Source organism: Artemia sp. Qi Xiang Cuo, chromosome 15 (genome assembly GCF_049724085.1).
Source record: "Artemia sp. Qi Xiang Cuo chromosome 15, ASM4972408v1, whole genome shotgun sequence".
NCBI classification, from domain to species: domain Eukaryota; kingdom Metazoa; phylum Arthropoda; class Branchiopoda; order Anostraca; family Artemiidae; genus Artemia; species Artemia sp. Qi Xiang Cuo.
In genome coordinates, this window is record NC_142808.1 from 3,953,069 (window position 1) to 3,980,291 (window position 27,223).

Here is a 27,223-nt window from a genome sequence, read left to right on the forward strand (position 1 = left end):
AAAAGCACAAGGGCAGAATATCAGGTGAGATAAATCAAAATCACCTTAAATTCCCCTCAAGAGGTCGTAAAACTTGTTGGTTTGGACTTTTGCAAAAGAGTTACTTCGCTCCAATTACTGACAAACAGAAATATTCAGCAACTGACCTATCTATATAGATTATCAGTTTGTCTCGTACAGGACGTATGCTAGTGATTGATTCATGACTAGTTATCTGATCTATCACAATGTTTCGTTTTATTGGGTCTGAGAGAGTAGAGGATGGTTTGACACAACAATAGTAGCATGAGAGTCGGAAATTGTAGGCTTTGGCACTTGCAGGTAACTCAATACATAATCATGCAATTTGTCATAACGTCTTTAAGTAGTTTTTCAAAACGATTAACCTCTGTAGAAAGCCTAGAGTGAGCCACAGTGGGCAAAATGGGAACCTCGATAGATGACTTGATAACATAAATCAAAGTCAATACCTCCTCAGAGTCCAATTTTTTAATAAGGAAAGAATTTAGCTATGGAAATGATTCTGAAACATCTTTATATACCATCGTTTATCCGTATGCTATAATCCACGTTTCATAATAGGACATAACCACTGTTTATAGGGAGTGTTTTTTAGCTGGGGGTGGGGGAACTGGTAGAATATGTGGATTTTAACGATCAACAGAAACTCCTTCATCAACGGATCAGGACTTCCCTATCAGCAGACATAAAAATTTGTACAAAGTCAATTAATACTATGGAAAATTATGTCTGTCTCCACTCCTTTACTTCTCCTAGTATCATTTTCAATTTAAATTTAGATCTGATCAGAACTGACAATGGTGGAAGACGCAATTCGTAACCCTTAAATAGTTGCCTACAGTCAACTGGAAATGGAAAAAAACAGATAAGGACTATCGGTTATTCTAATAAAGACAGTAAACTGTTTCCACTTCATTTATCACAAAGCACTTGAAAGTATATGCATGCAAGTGATTATAACTGTACGTCATTAAGCGCTACTTAAGAAAGTAAATTTTGAAAGTAAATTTGGAACTTACTTGAAAGTAAATTTGTCGGTCTGTTCAGCAGCTTTTCCAGTGGTCCAAAATGATTTGTTAGTAAATATAATTACTTTAATATTATATTTATAACTTTATAGTGCAATTATTATAATATATAGTAAACGTAATATTTTTTGACAAAAATTATAATTAGTGGGTTAGATGTAATATGTTCTAGATACAATTTAATCCATAGCAAATTCATCCTATATTTAATTCCTTTCCTATAAAAAAAAAACCCTATAAAAATCCAAATTGTAACAATGACTTTAAAGAAAGACACATAAGTCAAAAAAGGTCATGCAAAGAAGGTTTCTGCAGTAAAACTGAAACTTTTCTATCTTTTTTCTAGGTTCGCGTTGCATGCCCCAGGCTTATCGGGATGCTTGAGATCCGGCAACATATTTTATCTCTGGAAAAGTGTGTCTACAGTTGATGGATCAACGTTTGACAGCCACAGTTGATCCTAGCGTCTGCCATTTCTCTTAATCCCCTAAAGCGGCTCCAGGTTGGGCTTGATTGTGGATAGCCAGAGTTTATTTTGACCACTGGCTCAATTTTTCCATGACGGCAATTTTAAATATTTCAGCTATTTCTACGATATTGAATTGACAATGCATCTTAGTACTTGACCAAACGGTTCTAGATGTCTATATTTGATGACATTTGATGTGGGAATTATCATTTCTAGCTATATTGCGAATGATATCGCTTCTGAAGCTTGTAAAGCATCTGACCTACAGGATATACCAAGAGCCTTAAACAAAGAAGACATCCGCATCCTGGGCATTAGAGGTCTTTAGTGGCCCGTTCCATTAAAACAACTTTAATGGTGCTCTTTACGTACACCACCATTGAATTACACATTCGCAGTTTTGTCTTCAGTGTAACTCGGTACTTGGTCCATGGTGATTTCCTCTGACGGTGAAAACAGCCCAGGCTGAAGAAATATAAGCTTGGAATGTAGCACTACCATAGGGGTTCATAATAGAGCCCAGGTATTTATTTTATCCAATAAAGGAAGAAGCCATAGGCTTGTCGCATAACAAACACAAAAAAATGACAGCTTAAACAGTAACACTGCAAAACACATACACGCAAAAAAAATATTCATCAGTGAAAAAACAACTATACAACATCTATATTACAAAAAATGTTTTTCATAGAACTCAGTTTCAACAAGAGCACTCTTAAATGATTGCACTATTTGAGTAGAAACTAAAGTATCGGGTAAACTATTCCAAAGTTTTGTTCCACGGTTAACAAAGCTACATTGACCTATTTTCTTGTGCACTTGTGGCTGATACATTTTATACGAGTTTTGTCGAGTGGCTGAGTAATGACTAAGTTTGAAGAAATCAGCCCAGTCCACATTATCGACACCCCTCATAAAACGGAACGTATTGATCAGGTCAATCCTATCCCGTCGAAACTCCAGAGAAGAAAGTCCCAAACACTCCAATCGATACGGTAAATGGCTCAAATATGGAACAAACTTTGACGCCCGATGTTGAACCTTTTTAATTTGCTGTGAGTCACATTTCCATGTAGGATACCACACAGAGGAGCAATATTTTACCACCTGGCGTACTATTGTCTTGTATAGTGTCATAAAAGTGTGAAGGCTAAATTTCATGAAACCCCTCTTAATCCGAAGCAGATTGTAATTAGTATTTTGCAGAATTGTTGACACGTGCTTATGAAAATTCAACTGGCTTTTAAAGTGAATACCTAAATCCCTTACTGAATCTGCAGATGAAACAGGTGTATCACCAAGAAAATAATGAGAAATTGATCTTTTCAAAAAGTAATGGAGTATATAACATTTTAGATGGTTTAAAAATATGGAGTTTAATTTACACCAATCAGTTAGGGCATTTAGATCATCTTGAATAAAGGTGACGTCTACCGGGGAGGTAACACTTTTATACAATTTTATATCGTTTGCAAACAGTTTGACAGGAGTGACGAACAAACAAAATAACACTGGGCCCAAACCACTGCCTCGTGGCACACCACTCAAAATCGGACTCTCACTTGAAAGTGCACTACCGACTATAGCTTGCTGGGAACGGCCTGATAAATAATCTGTAATCTACGTTAAAGTTCTACTGCCTAGCTTGTGCTTTTCAAATTTTTCAAGCAACAAACTAACTGAAACTTTGTCAAATGCTCTACTGAAGTCAATGTACAAGCAATCAAACTTCAAACCAAAATCAGCCATATTTTGGAAATCTTTTACAACTTCTAGCAACTGCGTATTACATAACCTGTTTTTTCTAAAACCATGTTGTGACGGATGCCATAATTTATTTTTGTTGAAGGAATCCTGTATCCGATATACAATAATCTTTTCAAAAACTCTCGAAAAAATTGAGGTATTTTAAATCGGACGATAATTTCCAAATTGGGATTGAGATCCTCCTTTATAGAGTGGCTTTACAAGCTCTTTTTTCCACCCTGTGGGGCATTTACCACTCAATAGACAATGGTTAAACAAAAACGCAAGAGGTTCAGCTAAAAACATGGCTGTCTTCTGAAGAAAAGCGTTAGAAATACCATCTATATCTGGAGCTTTATTAACGGAAAGGTCACGGAGAATTTTTAAAACCTGATCCGAAGAAATATCAGAGTCATTCAATGGCACTTTGTCTGCTGAAACAAATTTGGTAAAATGGGGCGGACTGCAGCATGGACATCATTCAGATTTACAAAAATTGACGAAAACACTTGATTAAACACATCAGCCAGTTTCTGATAATCACTTATTAATTCACTAGTAGCTGGGTCATCAAAAATGCACCAATCAGTTGAGGAATCATTCTTGTTTCTATTAACAAACTTCTAAAACTTCTTTGGACACCCTCTAATGTTAGTAATGATTGACGATTCGAGTGATTCCCGGTTAACGCGCAGACAGCGTATGGCACGATTCCGAGCCCTTTTATACGCATACCACGAGTCTTCGCTTTTTTTTCCAACATATACCGTCTCCATTGTTTATTTTTGTCACTAATAGCATCAAGTACAAATTTTGGCAGTCGTCTTCTTTTTCTTGAACCTTCTTTTATGTAATAATGTGGAACGAACCTATCACATGCATCTTTTATAACCTCTCGGGTGAACTCAAAAGCAACATCCACATCCGAATTTCTAGACTGTAGCTCCTCAACAATAGAAACAGAACGGATAAAGTCTTGAATTTTATCGTAGCGACCCTTGCTATAATCATAATAAAGTTAGAACCGAAGTTCACCACTGCACTTACATTCATTGACAGCGACATAACTACATGGTCGCTTTTACCTAGAGGTGGCAGCATCTTAAGGCCTAATATTTCATCTGGAGACTTCGTGATAACCAAATCTATGGGGAGTGGAATTACTTCTGAGTCTTGTGGGATCAACAATATGCTGATACAGAAAGCTATCCTGTAAGGTTTGCACAAGTTTAAAAGCAAAACTCTGGTCCGTCCCTGACGTAGCTTGGGATAACCAGTCAATATCGGGCGCATTGAAGTCACCAAGAACAAGAACTTTTGAGGAAACAGACAAAAGGTACGACTGATAACTCAGCAGGCAATCATCATTTATCATGCTAAATGCCTTTCTGGACGGGCTTCGATATATGCCTACAATTCTCACATTTTGGGATACCCGTGGCAACTTAATTTCCACACTAATTACTTCACTTAATTCCATAGTAAACAAAACATCAACTTCTGCATATTTAAATTTTGATGACGAAGAAACATAGATACAAATTCCTCTTTTCGAATGCTTGTTGTACACAATATTATAGCCACTCAGTTGACAGAAATGTGCTTCGGGGTTTAAGCAGTGCTTTGGAAGCACCTCAGTCACGATAACTATATCAGGTTTCTGTAACTTTACCAAATAATAAAGTTCATCAAGTTTGTTTGAAAGGAAATCAGCATTTCTATACAACACGGAAAGATTATTCTTCCATTTCATGCCCGGAGGGGGCCGTTTGTCCCTAATGTTACATTGAAAAACGTTACCTTCTAACTGTCTATTTATACTGGTTGCATTGTAGGGTAAAACATTTAATGTTCCATTGCAGCTGGAAGGGCTGCAGGAATCTGACCGTTTTTTGGAACTATAAAGTAAACTATAAACATGCCCTAGATCTTTAACAGTGGGTCAAAAATTTTTTTACACTAGCAGTTCACAGGATAAGAGAGAAAGTTTTGGAGAGCTATTCAAGGCACATTAAACTTAATTCCGTATTAATCAAATATCTGATCAACTTGAAAGTTTTGCCAATCTTTTAGCAGTGTAGCAAAATCACTTACTGGTGCTATTTTACACGACAAGAAATAATACTTGGAGCGTAACACAGCATCTTATTGAGTTTAATTCAATTTTAGTTTTATCAATTGGTAAGTTTAACCATGTTTCGGTAGCGTTCCAAAATGATACGCCACTGCGTATCATCTACTCTACAAGAAATAATGTTTAATAAATCACTAAGATTCACATTGTATTTAATTCCCTTTTAATAAAATTTAACCAAACCAATTGGTAGGTTTTATAAGACGTTTGGCAGTGAGCCAGACTCATTTTTATTGCCGTTTAACTGAACCAAAGACTATAATTTTAACAAGATGTTGAGCATCTTATGAAATTTATTTTATTTTAACTAAATCAATCGGTTAATACCAATTGAACGGAGAACTCCTATGCAGAACATTGCAAACAGTGGTTTCTCAATCCGTTTACAATATATAAACTTTAGTTTTTTGGGGTTAAAGGGGCACAAAAAGGTATCTAGGTTAGGTTAGATTACTAATTTAATATTTGCTATGCTTACAGTTGAACTTCCAATGATAGAATAAATAACAGAATAATACTGTTCAATTTTAATCAAATCAATTGGCAAGCATAATCTTATCTTGGGAATAAACCAAAATCCATTTAAAATTTGATTGACAAGTAAAAGTTGTTAAGGATCATCATAAGAATTCGAAGCATTGTACTTTCATATAACAAAGCAAAAATCTCTTTTCTGTAGCCTTGGAGGATGCTAGACGCTAGTTGCTAGAAGACGCTAGGATGCTAGTTGCTAGAAGGACAAGAAGTGGCTATTTTAATGGACAAGAAGGAAGAATTACAAAGTCATTACCTTTAATTCACATTACCTTTAATTCAGTTTCAGTCCAACTTCAACAAATCAATTCTTAGTTTTATTAAACTTTCAGCAGTATACCAGACTCATTTTTCAGTGCTATAACCCTGAACCATAGAGTGTACAAGCTTTTGAGCCTCCATTAAAATTTATTTATATTTTAACCAGATCAACTAGCAAGTTTAATCCAATTTTAACTGTATCCCAGCATGATTTGCCACTGCTATCTTACGCAACAAGAGAGAATATTAAGCTTACTGTTGAACCTCCTATGAAATTCAATTCAATGTTAATTAAAACAATTGGCAAGAACCATCATATTTTGGCATGGACCGAAATTAATTGCCAGGACTATTTTTGGGACAGGATAGAATGTAAAGCATGATATTGAGCATTCTACGGAATTTAGTTCAATTTAATCAAAAAGTAAATTTTAAGCATTTGGCAATGTGCCAAAATAATTTTCCACTGCTAGTTTTCTGGACAAGTAAGAATATACATCAAGCTATTGAGCCACCAATAGATTTTAATTTAATTTAATTAAATCAATTGGTAACTTAGATTATATTTGGTGGTGTGCCAAAAAAAAGTTCCAGTGCTAATTTATTGGACATACAAAAATGTTTAGTAATTTATTGAGATTCCCAGAAAATCTCTTTTGTTTTGAATTAAATTTCTTCAAACCAAAACTTGATCAGAAAATTAGCCTAGGAAAACGAAGAGTAAGAAGAACAAAATATAAAACCTCTATATCCTGCATGCTAGAAGCACCACAGCCAATGACCAGCTCAAAACTGATAATTGAATTGACAGTTGTTTGTATTGGTCCATATTCTAAATATTCTGTCTCATTTTTGAATAAAAACTTGAGCACAGACTCTTTTCCACACCAAGCACCCATTACCCCATTGGTGTTTTCCATGTGATCTTGATTATCTAGTTGCAAGGAGAAACTATCCAAAAGCCATAATGAACTGCCGGATTTCTTAATGAGGAATTTCAGCATTGAACATTTCAGCTCATGAGGAATCTCAGCATTAAATTGGCTGAAAAAAGGAGAAAAATTAGCCAAAAAGGAACCATAGCGAATTGACTGAGCCTTTAAGGAGGAACTTAAGCATTGAACATTTTAGCTCGTGAAAAATCTCCGCATTAACTTAGCTGAATAAAGGAGTAGAATTAAGGCAATATAGATTCTTTCAAAAAAAAAAAAATCTTTCTTATATCAAACTAAAAAAATTTTTTTAACCACTTACAGAATAAGAGTAACTAGCTTAAAATTGTATCTATGACTTTGATTCATTGGGTGAGTCTATAAAAAGTTACAAGAACCGTTTGATTAGCGAAAAAAAAACTCTTTTTGTTTTTTCCTCTGTTATGAAACAAATTTAGTTCTTTTTTCTGCATTTTCATGTCTTTTAAATTGTCTTTCACTTCTACTTTTATCTCAGAAGAGTTTAGGCCTAATTTGGACAAATCCTAAAATTTAGGTATCGTAATATGATTAGCGATCTGTAGAGAACTTCCTCTGTAGGCTAACCATAAAAATCCTCTGTTACGATGTGCAACTGTTACAACATCCCTCCGTGAAGTTTGTGACACATACAAGAATATGCCTGTTGAAGCACAATTTCACTGTGACCATGGATACATACGCAGTGGCAATTCTACGATAAATATGGTTCATCAGAATTTTGTCGGGTGTGAGAGAGATTTTAACCGATTGGAAGGCCAAGATGTGAGATACTTTCAACTGGCTGAAACATAGAAGAATAAGAACCACAGCTGGGATTCATCTGCTTTCACTGAAATTGAAAACGAGAAAGATGTTCAGCAGTTCGGCTGATATTAAGAAAATTATCAGCATATGACATAAGATGGGGGATTGATACCACTGGAAATGCATGAAGATGAACATATTTCAGGGGACTGGTCTTTGATCTCCTGGTTTCCTGGTCTTCTGGTTTTAAAATGTTTTAACAGCATATGTCTCCTATGTTTAAACAACATATTTGTTGAATAGAACACAAGAAGAAACTGCGTCTTGGCTAGCTCTTTCATAAGACAGGTGTTCTTCTAGCTCGAGGAATCGGCTCCTTAGATTTCGAAAAAAGGGATCTTAAGAAAAAGGGAAAAGGGATTTCAATACAAGAGTACATGTTTCAAAAAGCCATAATGATGCAATGATTTACACACCTATCATGGGTAATGGAGCACATGACAGGATAAAGTGCGAAATCTCATGTTTTTTGTGGGAAATATAAAACACATGGTTTACTGATTGGAGGACTTAACATCTTTGCGAACTCTGTACAACAAACATACTTCTTTTTTATATTTGACTGGAATATATGATAGGAATTGTAACCCCTTGACCTCTAGAAATAATATTGACATCATGTTTGATTGTCAAAGAATCGTAGTTCCAACGGTAGTGGCAACTTGGTAAAGGACACATACCGGCTCATAGTAGCCATACATTAAAAAAAATAAATTAAAGAACTGACAAGCGAGACAGAGTAACCGTTTCTAGCTGATTCAGGAATGGTAAACATTATCTAAATTAGTCTTAATAGCAAAGTGTTATTTTGGACACAAATTTAAGAGAATATAGAAAAATAGCTTGCAACCCCTATAAACTACCTCAGATCTCGACAAAAATTACACCATTAGAATCACCGTTGGCAAAACCACTATGCAAGGAACTTACAGTCGCCTGACTTGAACAACAGGGAAAATCCCTTTTTTGCATGGGTAGTCCTGATGGGTCATTTTTCCTTTTATTTTTTCTCCCACTGTTGTCGGGGCGCTGAAACATAATAGAGACCGTTTAAGGGCTAAATTTAAAAATTAGTATATCTAAAGCGTTTCTTAAGTAACAAAACATAATATTTAAAATAAAATCTATTTTTTTAACAAAACACAGCTGTTTCTATGAGCGAGGATGAATGGCATCAAAATCATAGATTACAACCAAAGAACGTTATAGTAAAACTATATCATGACGTAGGTTGGGATGGCGTTAGTACCGATATGGAAGGCTGACAGCTGAAGTCAGTGATAATAACTACTGAGAAAAAGTTCAGAAATCTGCCAGGGCTATATCAAATTAGCCTTAAAGGGTGTCTTTTGAAACAGCACCAAGAAGGAGCATTTTCGAATCGATAAGGGAGTATAATGCACTTCTGACATCAATTCCTTCGAAAAACAAGGCAAAACCTGAAAAATCGGAGACAAAGGGCAAATTGGCAACAACATAAATTGCCTCAGAACAACCAAATCCACAAATTCATTAATAAAAAAATTTACATTCATTTTTAAAGCATTTCACTCTTAGGACACCGAAATTGATGTTGTATAGGTTGGAAAGAGTATTTTCAAATAGAAATTCGTTCAATCGAGGATTGTCACCATAAATCTTGAGGAATTGACTGTAAATATGTCTGCGACATCGGAAAATAAAATATGCTTGTGCATAAGAACCACAGCTTTTGGTTGATAAATCATATCCCCGCTTCCGATTTTGAATAATAGATTTTCCACTCTGTTCAAAAAATTGTAATGTGAGGCTTTTAGAATGTATGCGGTAGGTCAATAGGATCACAAAATTCTATATTGTTCTTGTTTGAAAGATGCATAACCAATGTTCCGTCTTTACAGTTGAGGGACTGCTATAAACAATAACAAGGGTATTGTCAACATGTTGAATATGATCTATGAAATACGAAGGTATGCAATAGGATTTGTATTTGGAAATGTAAGGATCCATATTGAATACATTGATACGTGTTCATGGTGTCAATTTCTATAGAACACTGCCATCACGATGAATTTCCCAATAGGTTTCAAATTTATTTAGCAAGAATAATATAATACCTTCCTCCAATGACTTGGCAAAGGTACACTCTAAACGTAAATTACCTTTCTGGACAATACGCATAATTTGAGTTCCGGAAAAACCCAATAAAATGATGCCATGAGTTTTCGCAATCATTTCTTTACTTATACCATTTTCGAATAATTGAGAGCCTAGATCTAGGGATTGCATTGTCATTTCATATATTGTCAATATATGTCATTGTCAATACATTAAAATTATAGATGTATACATATAGGTAGCACACAAGGAAAGCTAACGGCGAAGATATTAGATAACAAACTTAGAAGTTGACTCCAGAAAACCGAAAGGCTGGCCGCGCTGCTGTCAAGATTAAGGGAGGTACATAGTACGATTGATCAAATTTTTACATTAAAGTGTTTAGTTAATAAGTTTATGAATGAGAAGGGAGGTAAATTGTATGTAGCTTTTTTGGATTTAAAAGGGACATTTGGTAATGTAAATAGGGAACTGTTAATGAAGGATTGTATAAATATTGGCCTGCCATACCCACTTGTATGGATTTTAATAGGTATGTATGAAGCTACAAAGTTTGTTATTAGGGTGGCAGGACACTTTTCAGATGTAATATGTTCTAGATAGGGGGTTAAACAAGGTTGCCTTCTGTCACCGTGGTTATTTTCGTTGTTTATAAACGGTTTGCCGGATTTTCTTAGGAAGCATAGAGCCCCAATAATGTCATTAGATGTCTTTTGAATTATACATGCTAATGATCGCAGATGACCTGGCACTAGTAGCGAAGTCTAGAGAGGTTTTACAGCTCTTGTTGGATTTAACTAAAGACTATACAGATAGGAAACAACTATGCCTGAATGTAAAGAAGTCGGTAGTTATGGTTTTTAGAAAAGGGGTAAGATTACAAGTAGGGATAGAGTAGAAGCGGAGGGAATAGATTTAGAAAGTAGGGATGAGTTTATGTATTTAGGATGTAGTTATTCTTCAAATGGTAAGTTTGGAAAGTAACTGAAACTAAGTCTTGCTAAAGGAAAGTCCTGCACCTATGCTGTGACTGCTAGCCAACTCCCAAACATACAGAACCTGAAGATGAATAAGCAGATATTTCAGGTAAAGATTGTATCTGCTATACATTATGGATCTGAAGTTTGGGGATACATAGATGTTGAGAGGATGGAGGAGACTCAGCTTCAGTATTTTAAGAGACTTTTAGGTCTACATTCTTCAACGAGTAGTTTAGAATTGAAAGGAGATCTAGGTTTATTTCCTTTATGAAGTGCTAGACTAGTAGGGATGATAAGACTGTAAGAGAAAATACTGAGTATCCATAGAGTAAAGATAACAAAAGTAGCATATTTAGAAGCTCTAGCGAATCCAAAGAGTGATACTTGGCTGTCTCAAATAAAGAAGATACTGGATGATTGTGTATTTTCAGAGCTATGGAATGGTGGGATAAGGATTGGATTGAAGGAAGGAGAAATTGCAAGTAGGGTCAGGGAGATATAAGGGACCATTAGATCCAGGTTTTGCATAAGCGAGTGAATGAGACCCGATCGCTGGTATTATATGAAAAGGCTAAGGAGCAGTGGGGAGAAGAATTTCATTTTGAGGTGGGGCTTCAAAAGAGGTAGCTAAAGTTTTTCATATGTGTGTTAGGTCAGATGGGTTACCACTAGGTTGGAAAGGAAGTATCTGGGAGGGACTAGGCAAGCTTCTGGTCCTTACTTCTGTCCCATATGCGGGAAAGAGGAAGATTTGTTTCATTTTGTGGGGAAGTGCGGTGAAATAATAGATTTAAGGAAAGAATTGTTTGGGGTTGAGGTTTGGGAGAAAGATGAGATACTAATTTTATTAGAAAGGACAGATATGGGAGGTATGAAGAGGCTCGGAATGTTCCTGACGATGGGTATAGAACATAGAGAAAGGTTTTTTGAAGTTTAGGGAAGAGGGTGATAGTTCACTAGCCTAGATTATACTTTTGTGCCAATTTTAGTTTGTATGAAAGGGTCTTTGTTTTTCTGACCTCGGCCCTTTGGGCTTTTATATCAATAAATTCTATTCTATTCTATAGATTCCTGTAGGATTTACAAAGGAAAAATTGTAAAGAGGAATTCTATTTACTTTATATAAAAGCAATGAAAGTCCAAACAGTTCAAATTTATGCGGGGAATTTGACCATGATCCTAAGGCGGTATCTTTTTGTACAAAAACCAATGCTAATTTCCATGGAATTTTGCCATTGATAAATGATGAATTGGTATAGGTACGCGTACTTGTAGCAATATGGTGTTAATTCGTGATTGTATTAGGAACGAGCAATTTGATATTATTTCCAGAAGATCTTATATTTTTCAATTGCCAAGGCGACAAAACTCATAACTTGCTGTTCTCGTACATGAAGTATTGCCGACGTAAGAGAGACTGATAGCAGTGCAAAGTACTTTTCGTAAAATAAGATCAGATGGCGTGAGCTGTAGCTTTATATCAATCTTAACATTGGAATGCAACCATTGAGGTATATTAAATATCTCATGATTTAGTTTAGCAACTAAATGCAAATCTTTAGCTGTCGTATCTCCAAGAATATTGGTAGTGTCAGCCTCCGTTTTATATTCATATCCAATACCGATACCTCTCAAGAGCTTATAAGACATTGGAGTCATCAACATGGACTGTATATAACTTGCATAATTTGAATGATTATTGCTCGTGCTAACCAATGTTCAATTTATGTAGACACTTATTTGTCTAAACAAATTGTGTAGTACACAATTTTTATAGGATAGCCCCTCATTTTCTTATGGACCTATTTAAAGCGTGAGGGGTTGTCATCGGAATCTTGCCAGCTGGAAACTGGTCTGTCATAGGAATCCTATGGAAAAGGGGTGGATATCCCGTAAGAATCCTGAGAGGGCTGTCATAGAACCTTAAATGCCTTTACTACTTCTGTTACTTCTCTTTGTCTTGTCTCACGCTAAGCTGAAAGAAAATAACGAAAATACCGGTTCTTCAATGTGTCAATGAATGATCAACTTGAGTGGTTTGGGGTATATCAGACAAGTAGCAAGGTCTCATTAGTAAAAGATGGCTCTTCCTGCTTACTGTAAAGTGAATATGCTTATTCATTTTATTTGAATTAATACAGGTAGTTATCAAATCAATGCTGGTTTTTGGTTTTTAAACCAACGCCGCTTAACAAGGTCCGCAAATATGAATGACCTTCTGCGAAGTAAGTATACCTAGAAATTAAATGTGAAGTATATATGCTAATGTACAAAACCAATGAGCGGAGAACGATTCACTGGAACAATGTTGCTCCCTTCCTAAATCATTTAAAAAGAAAGAAAGAACTAAGATAGGGTCTATCGTTAAGACCAAAACGATGCAGCTACAGTCATTTACCTGGTAATTAGAAAACAATAATAAGAAACAAAATTACCTGGAGCTAAGAAAATTATCATCGCACAACAGCGCAATCAAATACCAATGAATTCCACCATTGCATGAACCATAGATGTTTATCACACCGGATTCATTTCCAAATTTTTGAGGCAGCGCTTGAGCTATCAACTAAAAAAAGGAATTATACTGTTGACGCGATCAAGCCACAGAGAAACAAAAATAGTATTGTTAAAATTAACCCTAAACTCTCTCCTTGTTTTGATGGGCTTAAAATTAGAGGCAAAGCTCTAGCGTTATCTATAGTTAAGAGCCATAAGGGCTCATTGTATTCTTATTTTTCTAGAGCCACTCCAAATTGAAGGGTTTCTTCATAGAAACTTAGCAGAGGCTCATTAGATTGTTGGTTAGAAGTTCTAATGTCCTTAGCCCCTAAGTACATCCTTTCCAAATTTTGATATGGCAATTTTGTTCAAAATGGTCTAAGAGTCAAACAACTCTGCCTCCAGAGATTATTTACCTCTCCCCCTAGTTTTTCTTGGGGATTGGCGGTAAGATATGCAAGTTATCTATTGTTTATATGTAGGGTTTGTAATTGAGAAAAGGGGGGCATATTTGATCCCAGGTCTCCAAAAATGCTTGGTGTATTAAAATGAAACTTTAATATGCTCTTCAGATAATGATATAAACTACTTTTGCAGTCAATCAAATAAATAATGACAACTAAAAGCAAATAGAAATTAACTTTAAAACATTTTTTTGGAAAAAAAAGATGTCTTTTGAGGAACATTAATAAAAAAACCCTCTGAAAAAGAAATTCTACAAAAAAAACTAAAGGTCATATCAAACAGTTCGTGGTAACGAACTGTAAGTAAGGAGCGACCCAGCTCAATGGTAACCGAAACTCTAGAAAAAGGGGTTTTTGATACCAATAGATATATCAAAAGAATCAGATTTCAATGCTGATTTCAAATATATAACTTTCATCAAGTTTAGTGCTACCCATTGACAGTTACGTGCCTGAAGAAAATTTGGCTGATTTTCAAAAAAGGGGGAAAGACGCCTTACAAAATAGAGAACCTTAATGAAAATCACACCATCACATTCAGTATATGAGAGAACCCTTCCAAAGAATTATCTAGCTCATATCTGCAAAAATGGGGACTTTTACATTGTTTATCAGACGAAAGATCACGGATGCGGGGTTATTTGTTTGTTTTTTTTTTTCCCAGGGGTGATTGTATCAACCCAGTGGTCCTAGAATATCGTGGGAGGGCTCATTGGAATGGAAATTAAAAGTTCTAGTGCCCTTTTCAAGTGACCAAAAAAAATGGAGGGCAACTAGGCCCCCTCCCACGCTTATGTTTTTCCCAAAGTCATCCGATCAAAATTTTGAGATAGCCATTTTCTTCAGCATGGTCGAAAATATGATAAATATGTCTTTTAGGATGACTTAATTCCCCGAAGTCCCCTGAAGGTGGGATAAAGGCTATGAACCTTACTAAATGTTTACATATAGCATGGTTTTTTGGTATTTGTACAGACGTTTTCTGGTGTTTTTTTTTTATCGTAGTGGGAGGGAAGGGTGGGTCGTTGGTTATGTTGGAGGATCTGTTAATGAAGGAAGTTTTCATGGGGGAAGGGAAATTGCCATGAAGGGGGCTCCGGACTTGCCAGCATTATTTATTGGTTATTGGGAAGTATACAACCATTTACAGTAAGGATTTTTTTCTGGAGGGGGGGGGGGCGATAGGAGGGGGTTACTCTGGCGAAAATTTCCGTGGAGGAGGTTTCTGTGGGGTAAGGGAAATTGCCATGAAGGGGGCGCCGGATTTCCAAGAATTATTTAAGAAACGATCAGAAATTAAATAAAAAAAAACAAGTTTTTTCAACTGAAATGTAAGAAGGACTATTAGAACTTAAAACGAACAGAAATTATAACGTATGTGAGGGGGTTCTCCCCCAAGTCAATACCTCGCTCTTTACGCTACAGTTTTTTTTAGTGCTTTCAAAAGAGCTATCTATTCTAATTAAACGGCCTTTGTGATTCAGAGGTTTGTGAATCAAATTTTTTTTTACTTTTAACATAACGAGCTTGGTATTGACTAAGGGGAGAACCCCCTCATATACGTAATAACATATATGTAATAAAAAAAAACAATAAAAAAACAAGCAATATGTCTCGATAGTAATAAAAAATTTTAAAAACGGACTTTTTATGTCACTATATGTATCAAAATGATGTGTATATAATGATTAACATAAATATATAAATTTTATTAAGTTTATTATTACTCATCAAAGCCTACGACCCTGAGAAAATTTACCGGATTTTTTAAAGAGGGGGGAACATCCCCTACAAGTGAAAGAATTTTAATGAAAATCACACCGTCAGATTCAGCGTATCAGAAAACCCTATTACATAGGTTTCAAGCTCATATCTGCAAAAATATGCAACTTTGTATTTTTTGCCAGAAGAAAAATATACGAATGTAGAAGTTAGTTACGTAAGTTAATTTGTAAAGACATCCATTTAGCAAAAGAAAAGTAAAATTTTTATGCAAATAAAAGCTGCATTAACTATAAAACGATCAGAAATTAAATAAAAAAAAACAAGTTTTTAAACTGAAAGTAAGGAGCGACATTAAAACTTAAAACGAACAGAAATTATTCCGTATATGAAAGGGCTGTCCCTCCTCAACGCCTCACTCTTTACGCTAAAGTTTGACTCTGTCTGACAACTTTATTTTTTAAAACAATAAAAAACTTTAGCGTAAAGAGCGAGGCGTTGAGGAGCGGACAGCCCCTTTCATATATGGAATTATTTCTGTGCGTTTTAAGTTTTAATGTCAGTCCTTACTTTCAGTTTAAAAAACTTGTTTTTTTTTATTTAATTAAACTTAAGATAGAAGAAACATATACTTAAATTAACTCAAACTCAAAAAGACCAAAAATTACTACTAAGGAATAAATGAAACCCAAAACAAACAGAAATTAAATCAACAATTATGGCAAAAACATACAACGGGTACTAATATAAATGTAAAATAAATCTGAAAACAAGCAAAGCTTAATTTGAATATAACAACCAAACTTAAAACGAAATAATATTTTGCTATTGAAGCATAAATAAAATCCAAAACGAAAAGAAATTAAATAAACAATCATAGCGAACAAACAAAAAAGGTGTCGGATGGAATTTTTTATATAGCCTCTTTGTTCAAAATAGACCAAGCGTTATATAAAAAAAACTCCAGGGATAACACAGCCCCCCCCCCAGAACTTTGGGAAAAGTGTTGCAAATTATGCCCCAGGGCCATATTAGGTTCTTATGGAAGACATGGTCGAGTAAGCTTGGGAGGGGACTCATTCGATTGTACATTGGATTTTATAGTGCCCTTATTAAGATTCAACAGTGATCGGGGGACAACTAGTCTCCCACCTTAAGGCCCTATTTCCCCAAATGCATGCGATCAAAATTTTCATATAGCCATTTCGTTCAAACTGGTTTAAAGATCAAATAATTGAAACTTCTGGGTCGACAAAACCACACAGACCCGGGGGCAACTGTTGTAAGATATGTCCCTGGGACGTATAAGGTCTTATGTAAGAGATGGTCGTATAAACTTCATAGAGTGCTCTTTTGATTGGTAATTGAAAATTCTAGTTACCTTTTTAAGATACATCAAAAGTGATCAGAGGGCATCTACTCCCCCAACCATATCCTCTTTTCCCCAAATGCATCCAAGCAAAATGTTGAGACAGCCATTTAAATAGTCCAAGTTTTAAAAGTTTTAAATCGTCGAAAGATCAGATGAAAAACTACTCGAGTTTAGCATACCCCCCCCCGGCCTTCGGTAGGGTTGTAACTTGTTCCCATGGGATATATAAAATACGTATGGAAGAGGTAGTCGTATAAACTTCGGAGGAGTCTCAAATGATAAGAAATTAAAATTTTTAGTTCCCTTTTTTCAGAGGCAACGTTATAGCGTTGCCTACAGTAAAGGCAATGCGGCTACAATGTTTTATTCTTTATTCATTATTAATTATTAGCCAAACTCCAAAAGAGCAGAAGTTAATATGAATAGGGTTCTAAACCCCATGCTTTCTAAAAGCCAGAATATAATTTGCACCTTGCTGAAAAAATTCAAATGAACTTACTGAAAAAAAATGTGCATTGTCAGTTGAATATACAAATGCTGTTATTTATTCCTTAAAATTTCTTAAAGTTATAAAAATGAAAACATTTAAAAGAATTTTTTCAGTAAATTACAAATTGTATTCTGTCTTTTAGAAAGCATGGGGTTTTGAACCCTGCTCCTATCAATTTCTGCTCGGTTTGAGTTTGACTTTGTTATTTATTTTATTTTCTGTTTTTAGTTTTTTTGGGGGGGAGGGGTTAATTTATTTATTGATACTGATTTAAATTATATTCTGTACAAATTATATCTGTACAAGCAGTACAGAATTATTCCTCGCTGTTAAAGTTCACGATAATGTGATAATAAACGTCTATCCTCCTATTAATTATAGATCTAGCCTCTCTAAAGATCTCTCTATAGATCTCTAAAGTTCACGGCTGCATGTACTCAGCTAAGCTGTTTCGTGAAGGCTAAAATTCCTGGGAATAAGAAAGTTCTATAAATAGGGGACTTCAACTGTGACCTGCTTAATACCGAATCTGAAAGGACTCAAATCGTTATAGGTTCCCTTCCTGATCAGTTAAATGTCATTGATAAGGACAAAGCTTATACATTTATCAGTGTTGGCAACACCGGAGTATCCAATAACACTCCGGAATAACACTGGACTGTCAAAAGTTCTCGGGTCCGTGCCCATCCCAATGAAGAGTATACAGTGACTGGAAACAAGTGCCGAATGATCTCTTTGCAGCTACTTGTGGCGATATCCTGAGTAAAATAAAAGTTCCCTTCCATCTGCCGCAGAGAAATACAACCATGCTCTGAGTGTCGTGGAGAGTGTTGCAGTTCCTGTTAATCGTATCCGTAATAGATCGTAGGTGAAAGGGTGGTCTAAAAATCCGGAGCTATTATCGGATTGTGCGTCGGCGAAGCTATGGCTGAAAGTTCGGCATGATTGCGGGAAGCCACAGAGTGGAATAGTGACGGAGTTTCGAATCCATACTAAGCTTAAGTTCAATAAAGCGTTAGATGCCCACCGTACAACCCTCAAAGAAAATTTTGTGCAAAATCTCAGTAAGAATCCGAACCTAGTTTGGTCGCTTCGGTCAAAGCCTGAAGAAGTTAAGCCTACGTCTAATACTTCTGCTAATCAGTGGAGTGCTTACTTTGATTCCGAGTTCAAATCACCTGATCCAGTTCTGCAGTCTAAATACGAAAATGAGCTGGTTTCTATCCTTAGCCTACCGATATTTCGACGATTATATGTGTCACCGGTATCAATTTTCCAGGTCGTTAAAAAGATGAAAAAGGTACACTCAAAAGGCTGCGATATTATTTGTGCTCTACATCTTTCTTTGGGAGGTTATGTTCTTTAGCATCACATTGCCCTTCTGTTTCAGATGATTTTGACACAAGGGATAGTCCCGAGTTGCCTTAGTGTGGGTATGGTTATCCCCATATTAAAGAAGGGGAAGCCAGCCGAACGGCCTTCTTCATATCGGCCAATAACGTTATCTTCAGTATTTTGTAAACTATTCGAGACTGTTGTGTTTGATGACATTTATGATAAGTGTGAGATGCCCCCACACTAGTTTGGTTTTCGAAAAGGCCTTGGGTGCACCCATGTACTTTATCTTCTTGCTAACATATTACTTGATGCTCATCTCTCACGAGAAACTTTGATCTTAGGTCAATATGATGTCAGGAGAGCTTTTGACTTTGGGATTCATGCCCAGGTTTTGGTTGAGCTGTGTAAGCGAGGCGTACTTTCTTCTATTGTAAGGTCACTATGTGATATGTATAGGAACCTCAAACTATATGTTCGTTTGCAAGATGGTGAGCTTGGTGGGGAGATTTCCGTGCATAAGGGAATTAAGCCAGGGGCTATAACGTCTCATACTTTGTATAATAACAATGTTAATTATTCACAACATGTTATCTCTCCGAGTTATATTTGCAAGCATGATCTTTAAATCTGCCTCGGTTGCTTTCTTCATTAGAAAATAATTTCTCCCGTCTTGAAAAAACTAATGCTGATATTGGTTTGCCGTTTAATGTAGAAAAGTCTGCTGTTTTGTTTTTTAATTGCCCTGAAAATAATGCCACAGTCAGGCTTGGTGGAATTACAGTAGCACCGTCTAGTCAGATTACGTATATTGGCCTGCCGATTCGTCTGAATCTTCGAGAAACCCAGTCTTTGCCTATTGAACACCTTTCTAAAAAAAAGTGCGCATTGCCAATGCGGGCGTCGTCACTAGCCGTCGCAATTCAAGCCGTAAATATCTGGCTCGTATTTATAATGCAGTAGCTTTGCCGCATGTCTTGTACTTGTCTCCTTTTTGGAAGCTCCTGAGTGCACGAAGCAAGAAAGACATAAAGTCGGTATTTTTAAAGTATGCCCGATATCTGCTTCAAGGGCCACCTTTTGTTAGAAACAGCCATATTGTTGCGAAATATGAAACTGCTGAGCCTCTGAGTGCCACGGAGGAGGTAATTCAGAATTACGTGAAAAAACTAGATCTTCTGGACCACGAGTGGGCCCACCTTTTCAAATAGTTATGTTATTATATAGTTCTTTCTGTTTGTATTTGTTTTTTTTGTCAGTTTTGATTTTTCTTTATTTTCTTGTTTGTGCTCTGTCTTTTTCTGTTGATTGTAAGGCGGATTTTTAAAAAAATTCATTCACTCATTCATATACTCCGGCTTTTAGGAAGCATGGGGCTTAGAACCCTACTCATATTAGTTTCTGCTCGTTTTGAGTTTCACTCTGTTATTTATTTTAATTTCTGTTTCTTTTGGGTTTCATTTATTTATTGATACTGATTTGTGGTAGTTGTATGCATGGTAGATTGTTTGATTCTTTTTATTTCATTTTTAATGGTTTAATGGAGTTCTTTACTTTTTTTAAAAACTTATTTGTGAAAAAGTTTTTTTAATTAATTTCCGTTCGTTTTATATTGACAAAGTCTTTTTCAGGGAGAAAAACCGAGCCTCTTCTGAAGTCAAACAACCATCCCTTCCATGAAAACCTTAAATACCCCCTGGGCATAACTTACAACCCTTGCCCCTAATCTCTGGGGTTTGTTTTAACCCCAAAAGCATTGTTATATGATATTTAGACTATTTTGAATAGAATAGCTATCTTAAAATTTCTATTAGATGCATTTCGGCAAATACGACATCTGTGTGTGTGTGTGACGGGGATAGCTGCCCTCCTATCACGTTGACTCTTAAAAAGAGCACTATAGCGTCTTATTACCAATCCAATGAGCCTCCTTCGAAGTATATATGACCGTGCTTTCTATAAAAACCTTATTTGTCCCCAGAGCATAACTTACTACCCTTGCCCTAATAGGGACGCATATTGACATTTGAGGGGGACTCCATATATGGGCATTGAAGAGATTCAATGTCCTTGGTGAAAGCCTGGACAAGATTTAATGTCCTTGGTAAAAGTGTTATTTCTAGACCAATTGCCTAGAGTCCCTGTACGTAAAAGATCACACCTTTTTCTAGACCTGTTTGATGATTATATTGTCTGATGGTTATTTGGTTTGATGGTTATGTGGTTTGATGGTTATGTGGTTTGATGTTGTTTCTTAGGTCTATTCTGTTTGTTGATGGTAATGTGGTTTGATGTTTCAATACCTATTGAATACAGACGGGAGTTTAAATCATTGCCATATAGGAGTGTCTATGGTTATGTGGTTTGATGTTGTTTCTTAGTTCTGTTCTGTTTGTTTATGATTATGTGGTTTGATGTTTCTAGGCCAATGGATTTACGTATGGTTTCTCTTACATCGCCATTCAACCTTGAGATTTTTTTTAATGTACACGTTTTGTGGTTAAAGTAACATACCGTCTCAAGATATTATGGAGCAAACAACGAATACCGTGAATTTAGAAGTTTTAGCTACACAGATTTATAATGTGAGTCCTGTTTAGTAAATTTTCTTAGTTTCTTCCAAATAAAATCATTTTTTGTAGTCCCCCACCCCCTCCAATATATTCAAATTCAGGGTATACCCCCCCCAAAAAAAAATTATACTTTGTTTCAAATATAATCTTTTTTCCACTATGTAACCCCCCCCCCCTCCCACCATTCGTTACCAATTAATTCTTTCAGTTGAAGTTATTATTCAAAAGTGCCATTTTCACATGCATTTAAAACCATCAGAACCTTCACACTTGTGATTTAAACAAACTCTGTGTTATTATATCTCAAGAGGGGTGATTTCGTAAACAAATCTTTTCGCACGCGCATTATCTAAATTAACAAAAAAAGGGTGCTATTCCCACCACATGGAAAGGATTAAGGCTAAAGGCTTTGAGTAATTCTAGAAGGTCATAAAAAGGGGTGAATTATTTGTAAAATTAAAAGAGATATTTTTAGGACATGGAAATTATTTAAAAGGCGGATGCTAACAGCAATTTAAAGTGCACATTATTCCTTTTTCAAGCTTTTTTTCGATAAAGTGTCTTTTATATTCTCAGGGGGGGAGTGTGAAAACTATGGTTTTTAACTTTGTTAGTATTAGGCTAAAAGTAAAGTCTTTAGGAGTTGCATGAAGACTATATTAATTTGTAAATTGGCTACCTTTTTTACCTATGATCGCAAATTTTAGGCCTATAAACTGTGTGTTAACGAGCTTTTTCTATCTAATTTAAAGCCTATATCTAAGTACCCTCTGTTTCTTAAAATTATAATATTTTGAAAGTTATGTTATGAGTTTGTAGCCTACGGAACTATCTAAATTTGACAACTTATCCCCCTTAATTCGGGGTTTTAGCCTTTTTTTGACCCTGGTTTTTTATAAACATGATTGTTTGGTTTTTCACAACGCTTTTTTCATTAGCTTAATAAAAAACTATAAGTTATTTTCTTTTTAAGGACAATTTTTAGCAATGTACCCCACCAGACAAGAAGGCCAGAATCATTGATAAAACCCCTGTGAGGGCATCAATGCCCTCAGAGGGGTGAGGGCATTGGCCGTTGGCCAGGACCTTCAGCTCAGTGTAACCCGCATATATATGGCTATGACGTTGCTGTTCGGTCCACCCCCTATCCAGCGTTGCTGGGGCCTTCAAGACCAATGCCCTCTATACAAGGCGAGAATGAGCCACCTTCAGCCCTCAACATGCAAGCTGCAAATCTTAATGTAAGTTTTAAAATTTTATTTCCGCTAATGAATTTTCTCCCAAGTCAATTAAAAGGGTAGAGATTGTACCGTTAGACTTCGAAATAATATGAATTTCAAGTTGCGTTATAATGGCTTTGATAAGTGATGTGAGACTTAAGGGTCCCCGTTTATCGTATGTTCCGGAAAATCTTGAAAATAACAGACTTGCATTAACGAATGTAATTCTAAGGTCAAAGTAGATTGGTTTATACACATTGAAAATAAGCTATTTTCAGGAGATGATCTGAAGGAATTAGACTACCCCTTTCAAACCAAGCAAAGACCCCAGTTTTTTTCCCAAAGCAGATAAAGAGTATTAATATGAAATTTTTGGGGGTTGTTTGAACAAAATCAAAATCTACTTTGTCTCGTTTAGATTGTAAATATTTTATATCACTAATGCATATGGGGTGGTCATTAAATTGGAACTATCAGGATATACAGAGTGGGGTACAGGGAAATAACCAAATGGTATTACGTGTGCACATATATTGCTTCTGCTACTACTACTACTACTACTACTACTACTACTAAGCGTGTTTTTAAGCACATATTTTAAACGATATGAAAATAATAATCCAATTTTAAAAAATATTGTGATTTAGACACTTTGAAAATAAGATATTTTCAGGAGATGGTCTGAAAGAGTTAGACTACCCCTTTCGAACCAAGTAAAGACCCCGGTTTTCTTCCAAAGCAGATAAAGAGCATTAATATGATATTTTTGGGGGTTGTTTGAACAAAAACAAAATCTACTTTGTCTCGTTTAGATTGTAAATATGTTATATCACTAATGCATATAGGGTGGCTATTAAATTGGAACTTTCAGGATATATAGAGTGAGAAACAGTGAATTAACCAAATGGTATTATGTGCACACAGATAGTGATATTGCTACTTTTACGAAGCGTGTTTTTTAAGCGCATGTTTTAAATAATATGAAAATATAGTTCGCTAATAATCCAATTTTCAAAATAGGGTGATTTAGACACTTTGAAAATAAGCTATTTTTTTATAGGTTGCATTGGTTTTATATCCCCCATCATCTCCCCCATCAGCTGAAGAAAGAAGTCACGAAATTATCCAAATTGAACCGCAAATGGATTTTCGTGACAATGAGGTAACTGAAATACCGGCTATGGACAAACAAGATCTCGATCGATACGGTAAATTCTTACGAGAGTGTTATGATGATGGTGATGTTAATTTAAATGATACTTATCCCATTGATACGGAGTGGGCAGACAATTTATTGAGTAATTATTTAGATGTAGACAATAGTACACTTGAACAAGGCAATGCAGTTAGTTTAGAGGGCAACTTACCATGGCTAAGCCCAAATACTATACAAATTTTAGATAATTTTGCCAGAGAGTTAAATGAGAACCCTCACCCCACTGATTTAATGAATATAGTCCCTATTCGATCAAATTTAATTGAAAATGAAATGGTTTTGATGGATTTTAGTACACGGACCAGCCTTATTGCTGAACAAAGTGAGGGAGGGGTTGTGATGATAATATACAAGAGGGGAGGGTTTAGCAAATGATGATGATATACATGGAGGATGGTGCAATTATATACAATTCACGTCATTACCGGAATTTCAAAAACAAATTCGATACTGAATTCAATAGTCGTTTTACTGCAACTTTTGGGGATCCGTTTAATTCACTTATGGAGTGAAATTTTATAACCGAACCCATTTATATCGTTCATGAATATGTAGAAAAAATTCGTGCACTTTTAGACAATCAGATTAAAGTCTGGGGAGGTCGGGACTCCATTAAGGCCTAAATTGTTTTAAAAATATTTATTTGAATGAGGGTCATAGTGAGGTGTACGATCAGCAAGTACACACCGAGATGTTGGTGTTGCAATCTCATTCGGAAAATTATGAGAAAGTATTTCTGCAATGGATTGACAATATTATCACTCATCTCGAAAATTATAATGAGAAAGGGAGTGGTTCCGTTGTTTTATTTATTGAAAATGTAAGTGTAAATATATGTAAATTTAAAAAATATTTTATTTTAACAGGAAGCATAGGGACAAGGGTGCATTTTTAAAATATAATCCCGATTTAGAAGGATGTCAGGGTGTTCAACGAATCTGTTTCGAAACAGGCCAAAAATGTGTCATGTGCTCTTTCCTCATATCAGCTTTCGAACCTCTGAAAGATGAAGCTTCAAAGAAAAATTTGGACTACTGGACCGTGCATTGGAAAGAGGGGTCTGATTTTTCCCCAGTAGATTTCTCTTGTTTAGTGGGAAAATTTCCAGTAACACTCAGGTCGATAGACATTTTTGAACAGTCCAACGCCCGTTTAAATATTGGTGTTACTGTGCTCCAATACGAAACAGAATTTCAGGAGGGTATGCGTTCTTATAAAAAGGGTGTAATATTCCCAGTAAGGCGCCCGTCGATTGAATCGGTGAAACACTGGGTTTGGTTGTTGCATAAACCGCCTAGTGAACCCAAGTCAATTGGCAATTTCAATCCTATTACGAATATTAGTAGAATTCTGGGGGAGGATAAAACACATGGGACACGACACTATTGTCCAACATGCCTGTCTAGATTTTGGACTGAATTAAAGTTACAAAATCATATGAAGCATAGTAGGTGACACGGCTATCAATCGGTGGAAACAGTTTCGGGTGACCGTGCAATTTTACGTTGTAAAAATGTTCAGAATACTCTAATGCAGAGCGATAAAATAAGTTTGGATTGTGAAGCTAATCTGGTGGATGTGAACGACCCACAATTTTCGAATCGTATCAAAGAACATCAAGCTATCGCGGTTTCCTATGCCCACGCACAAAGAGACACCTCTAACAGTATGCAATTGTTGAAAATAGTCGAAACATTGGATGAGAATGAGTGCATGATCAAGGCATTGACTAAATTAATTATCACTGCAAATGGAGCTATTTCTCGTTTGAGAAATACCCACTACCGGATGTTAATATCCGCAGAGGATTGCCTGGCTATTAAAAATCAGACAATATGCTGGGTTTGTACGGGGGAATTTGAAGAGGGGACTAAGAGGAAAGGAACTAGGGGGAAAACAGGGGGGAAGGGGAAAGTCAGGGATCATAATCACTTGTAGATTCAAATATCGTCAGGGAGTAGTAATTTTCGAGATTTAGCACACCCATCGTGCAATGTGAATGTAAGCCAGCAATTTTTTATAACGGTTTTCATTCACAATTCAAATTATGATTTGAAATTTATTTTACCGGCTTTGGCACGTATGCATAGAGAGGAGGGGAGCAGATAGTCCATGGGTAAATAAATCATTTACCTACAATATTATCCCAAAATCTGATGAGAAGCTAGTGCTTTTAGAGTTGAAATGGCAGGCAGTGGATAATGTGCATACGTGCTGGAATAAAATCCGGTTTTTAGATTCCTATAGTTTCTTCCCCAAGGCTCTCTGTCAACTCATTCAAGTGCAGAAAAGCGACAATTTTGATTGTTTTCCTCTGCTTAAACAGCGCTTTCCAGACAGTAAAATGTATGACTTACTGACCTGTAAAGGCATATATGCATATGGCTATTACTGCTCTGTCGCACGGTTATGTGAGGAGTCATTACCCCCAATTGAAGCATTCTATAATTCACTTACCAATAGTGAATGCACTGCCGAAGAATATGAATTTGCCAAGAGGGTTTGGGCTAAGGGTAATTGTAAAAATGGTTGGGATTATTGTAGAATGTACTTGGCCAGTGATGTGTTAACTCTATTGGATATTGTCTGCAAAAACACAGATCAAATTTATTCAGAGTTTGGGCTAGACATTGGATATTATTTTTCCACTCCGCATCTCGTCATGGACTTGATTATAAAAATTAGTAGGGAGGAAATGGGCTTGATCACCGATGTGGATCAACACCTATTTGTAGAAAGATCGATGAGGGGTGGGGTATATTTTTCACTGGGATTTGTTCTAAGAACGAATCCAACTGGACAAGACACCGGTATAAAGTCTAATGCAGTTTTTCTTGACATGAACTCATTGTACCCTTCGGCAATGTCTCACTACTGTTTACCATGTGGCAATTACAAATGGCTTGAAAATCCTTGTGACAACCCCGGCATTCACACTGTCGAGGAAAATGGCCCACAATGATCGTTCTTTGAAATTGACGGACATATACCAGTGGAACTTCACGATACTGTGAAAGATTTTGTATTTCCGTGCGTGAATAGACCTGTGACCAAGGACTAATTGAGCCCATACAATCGGTCATTGGTCGAGGATATGGGCATGCACTGGACCCCTCCAAGCAGAAACTGATTGCCGGTCTGGACCCGAAACAGAATGTTGTTGTTCACCACGTCCTTTTGCAATGGATGGTGAGCAATGGTCTCAGGGTCACAAAAATACACACGGCCCTGCAATTCGATTAAAAACCCTACTTGAAGACGTTTATTGACACCTTTTTCAGTAA

General features: G+C 36.0%; 1 protein-coding gene across 1 annotated transcript in view; it reads right to left on the reverse strand.

Moving 5' to 3' along the window:
* LOC148943245 (reelin-like) overlaps window positions 1–19,146 on the reverse strand; it is a 77,525-nt gene extending 58,379 nt beyond the window's left edge. Inside the window, exons 1-3 of the mRNA XM_089101781.1 lie at window positions 19,066–19,146; window positions 13,484–13,614; window positions 6,937–7,237 (exon numbers count right to left, since the gene is read on the reverse strand). Coding sequence (XP_088957907.1) covers window positions 6,937–7,237; window positions 13,484–13,614; window positions 19,066–19,146 — 513 coding nt within the window. The remainder of the gene's footprint in view (window positions 1–6,936; window positions 7,238–13,483; window positions 13,615–19,065) is intronic.
* Between the last annotated feature and the right edge of the window lie 8,077 nt (window positions 19,147–27,223).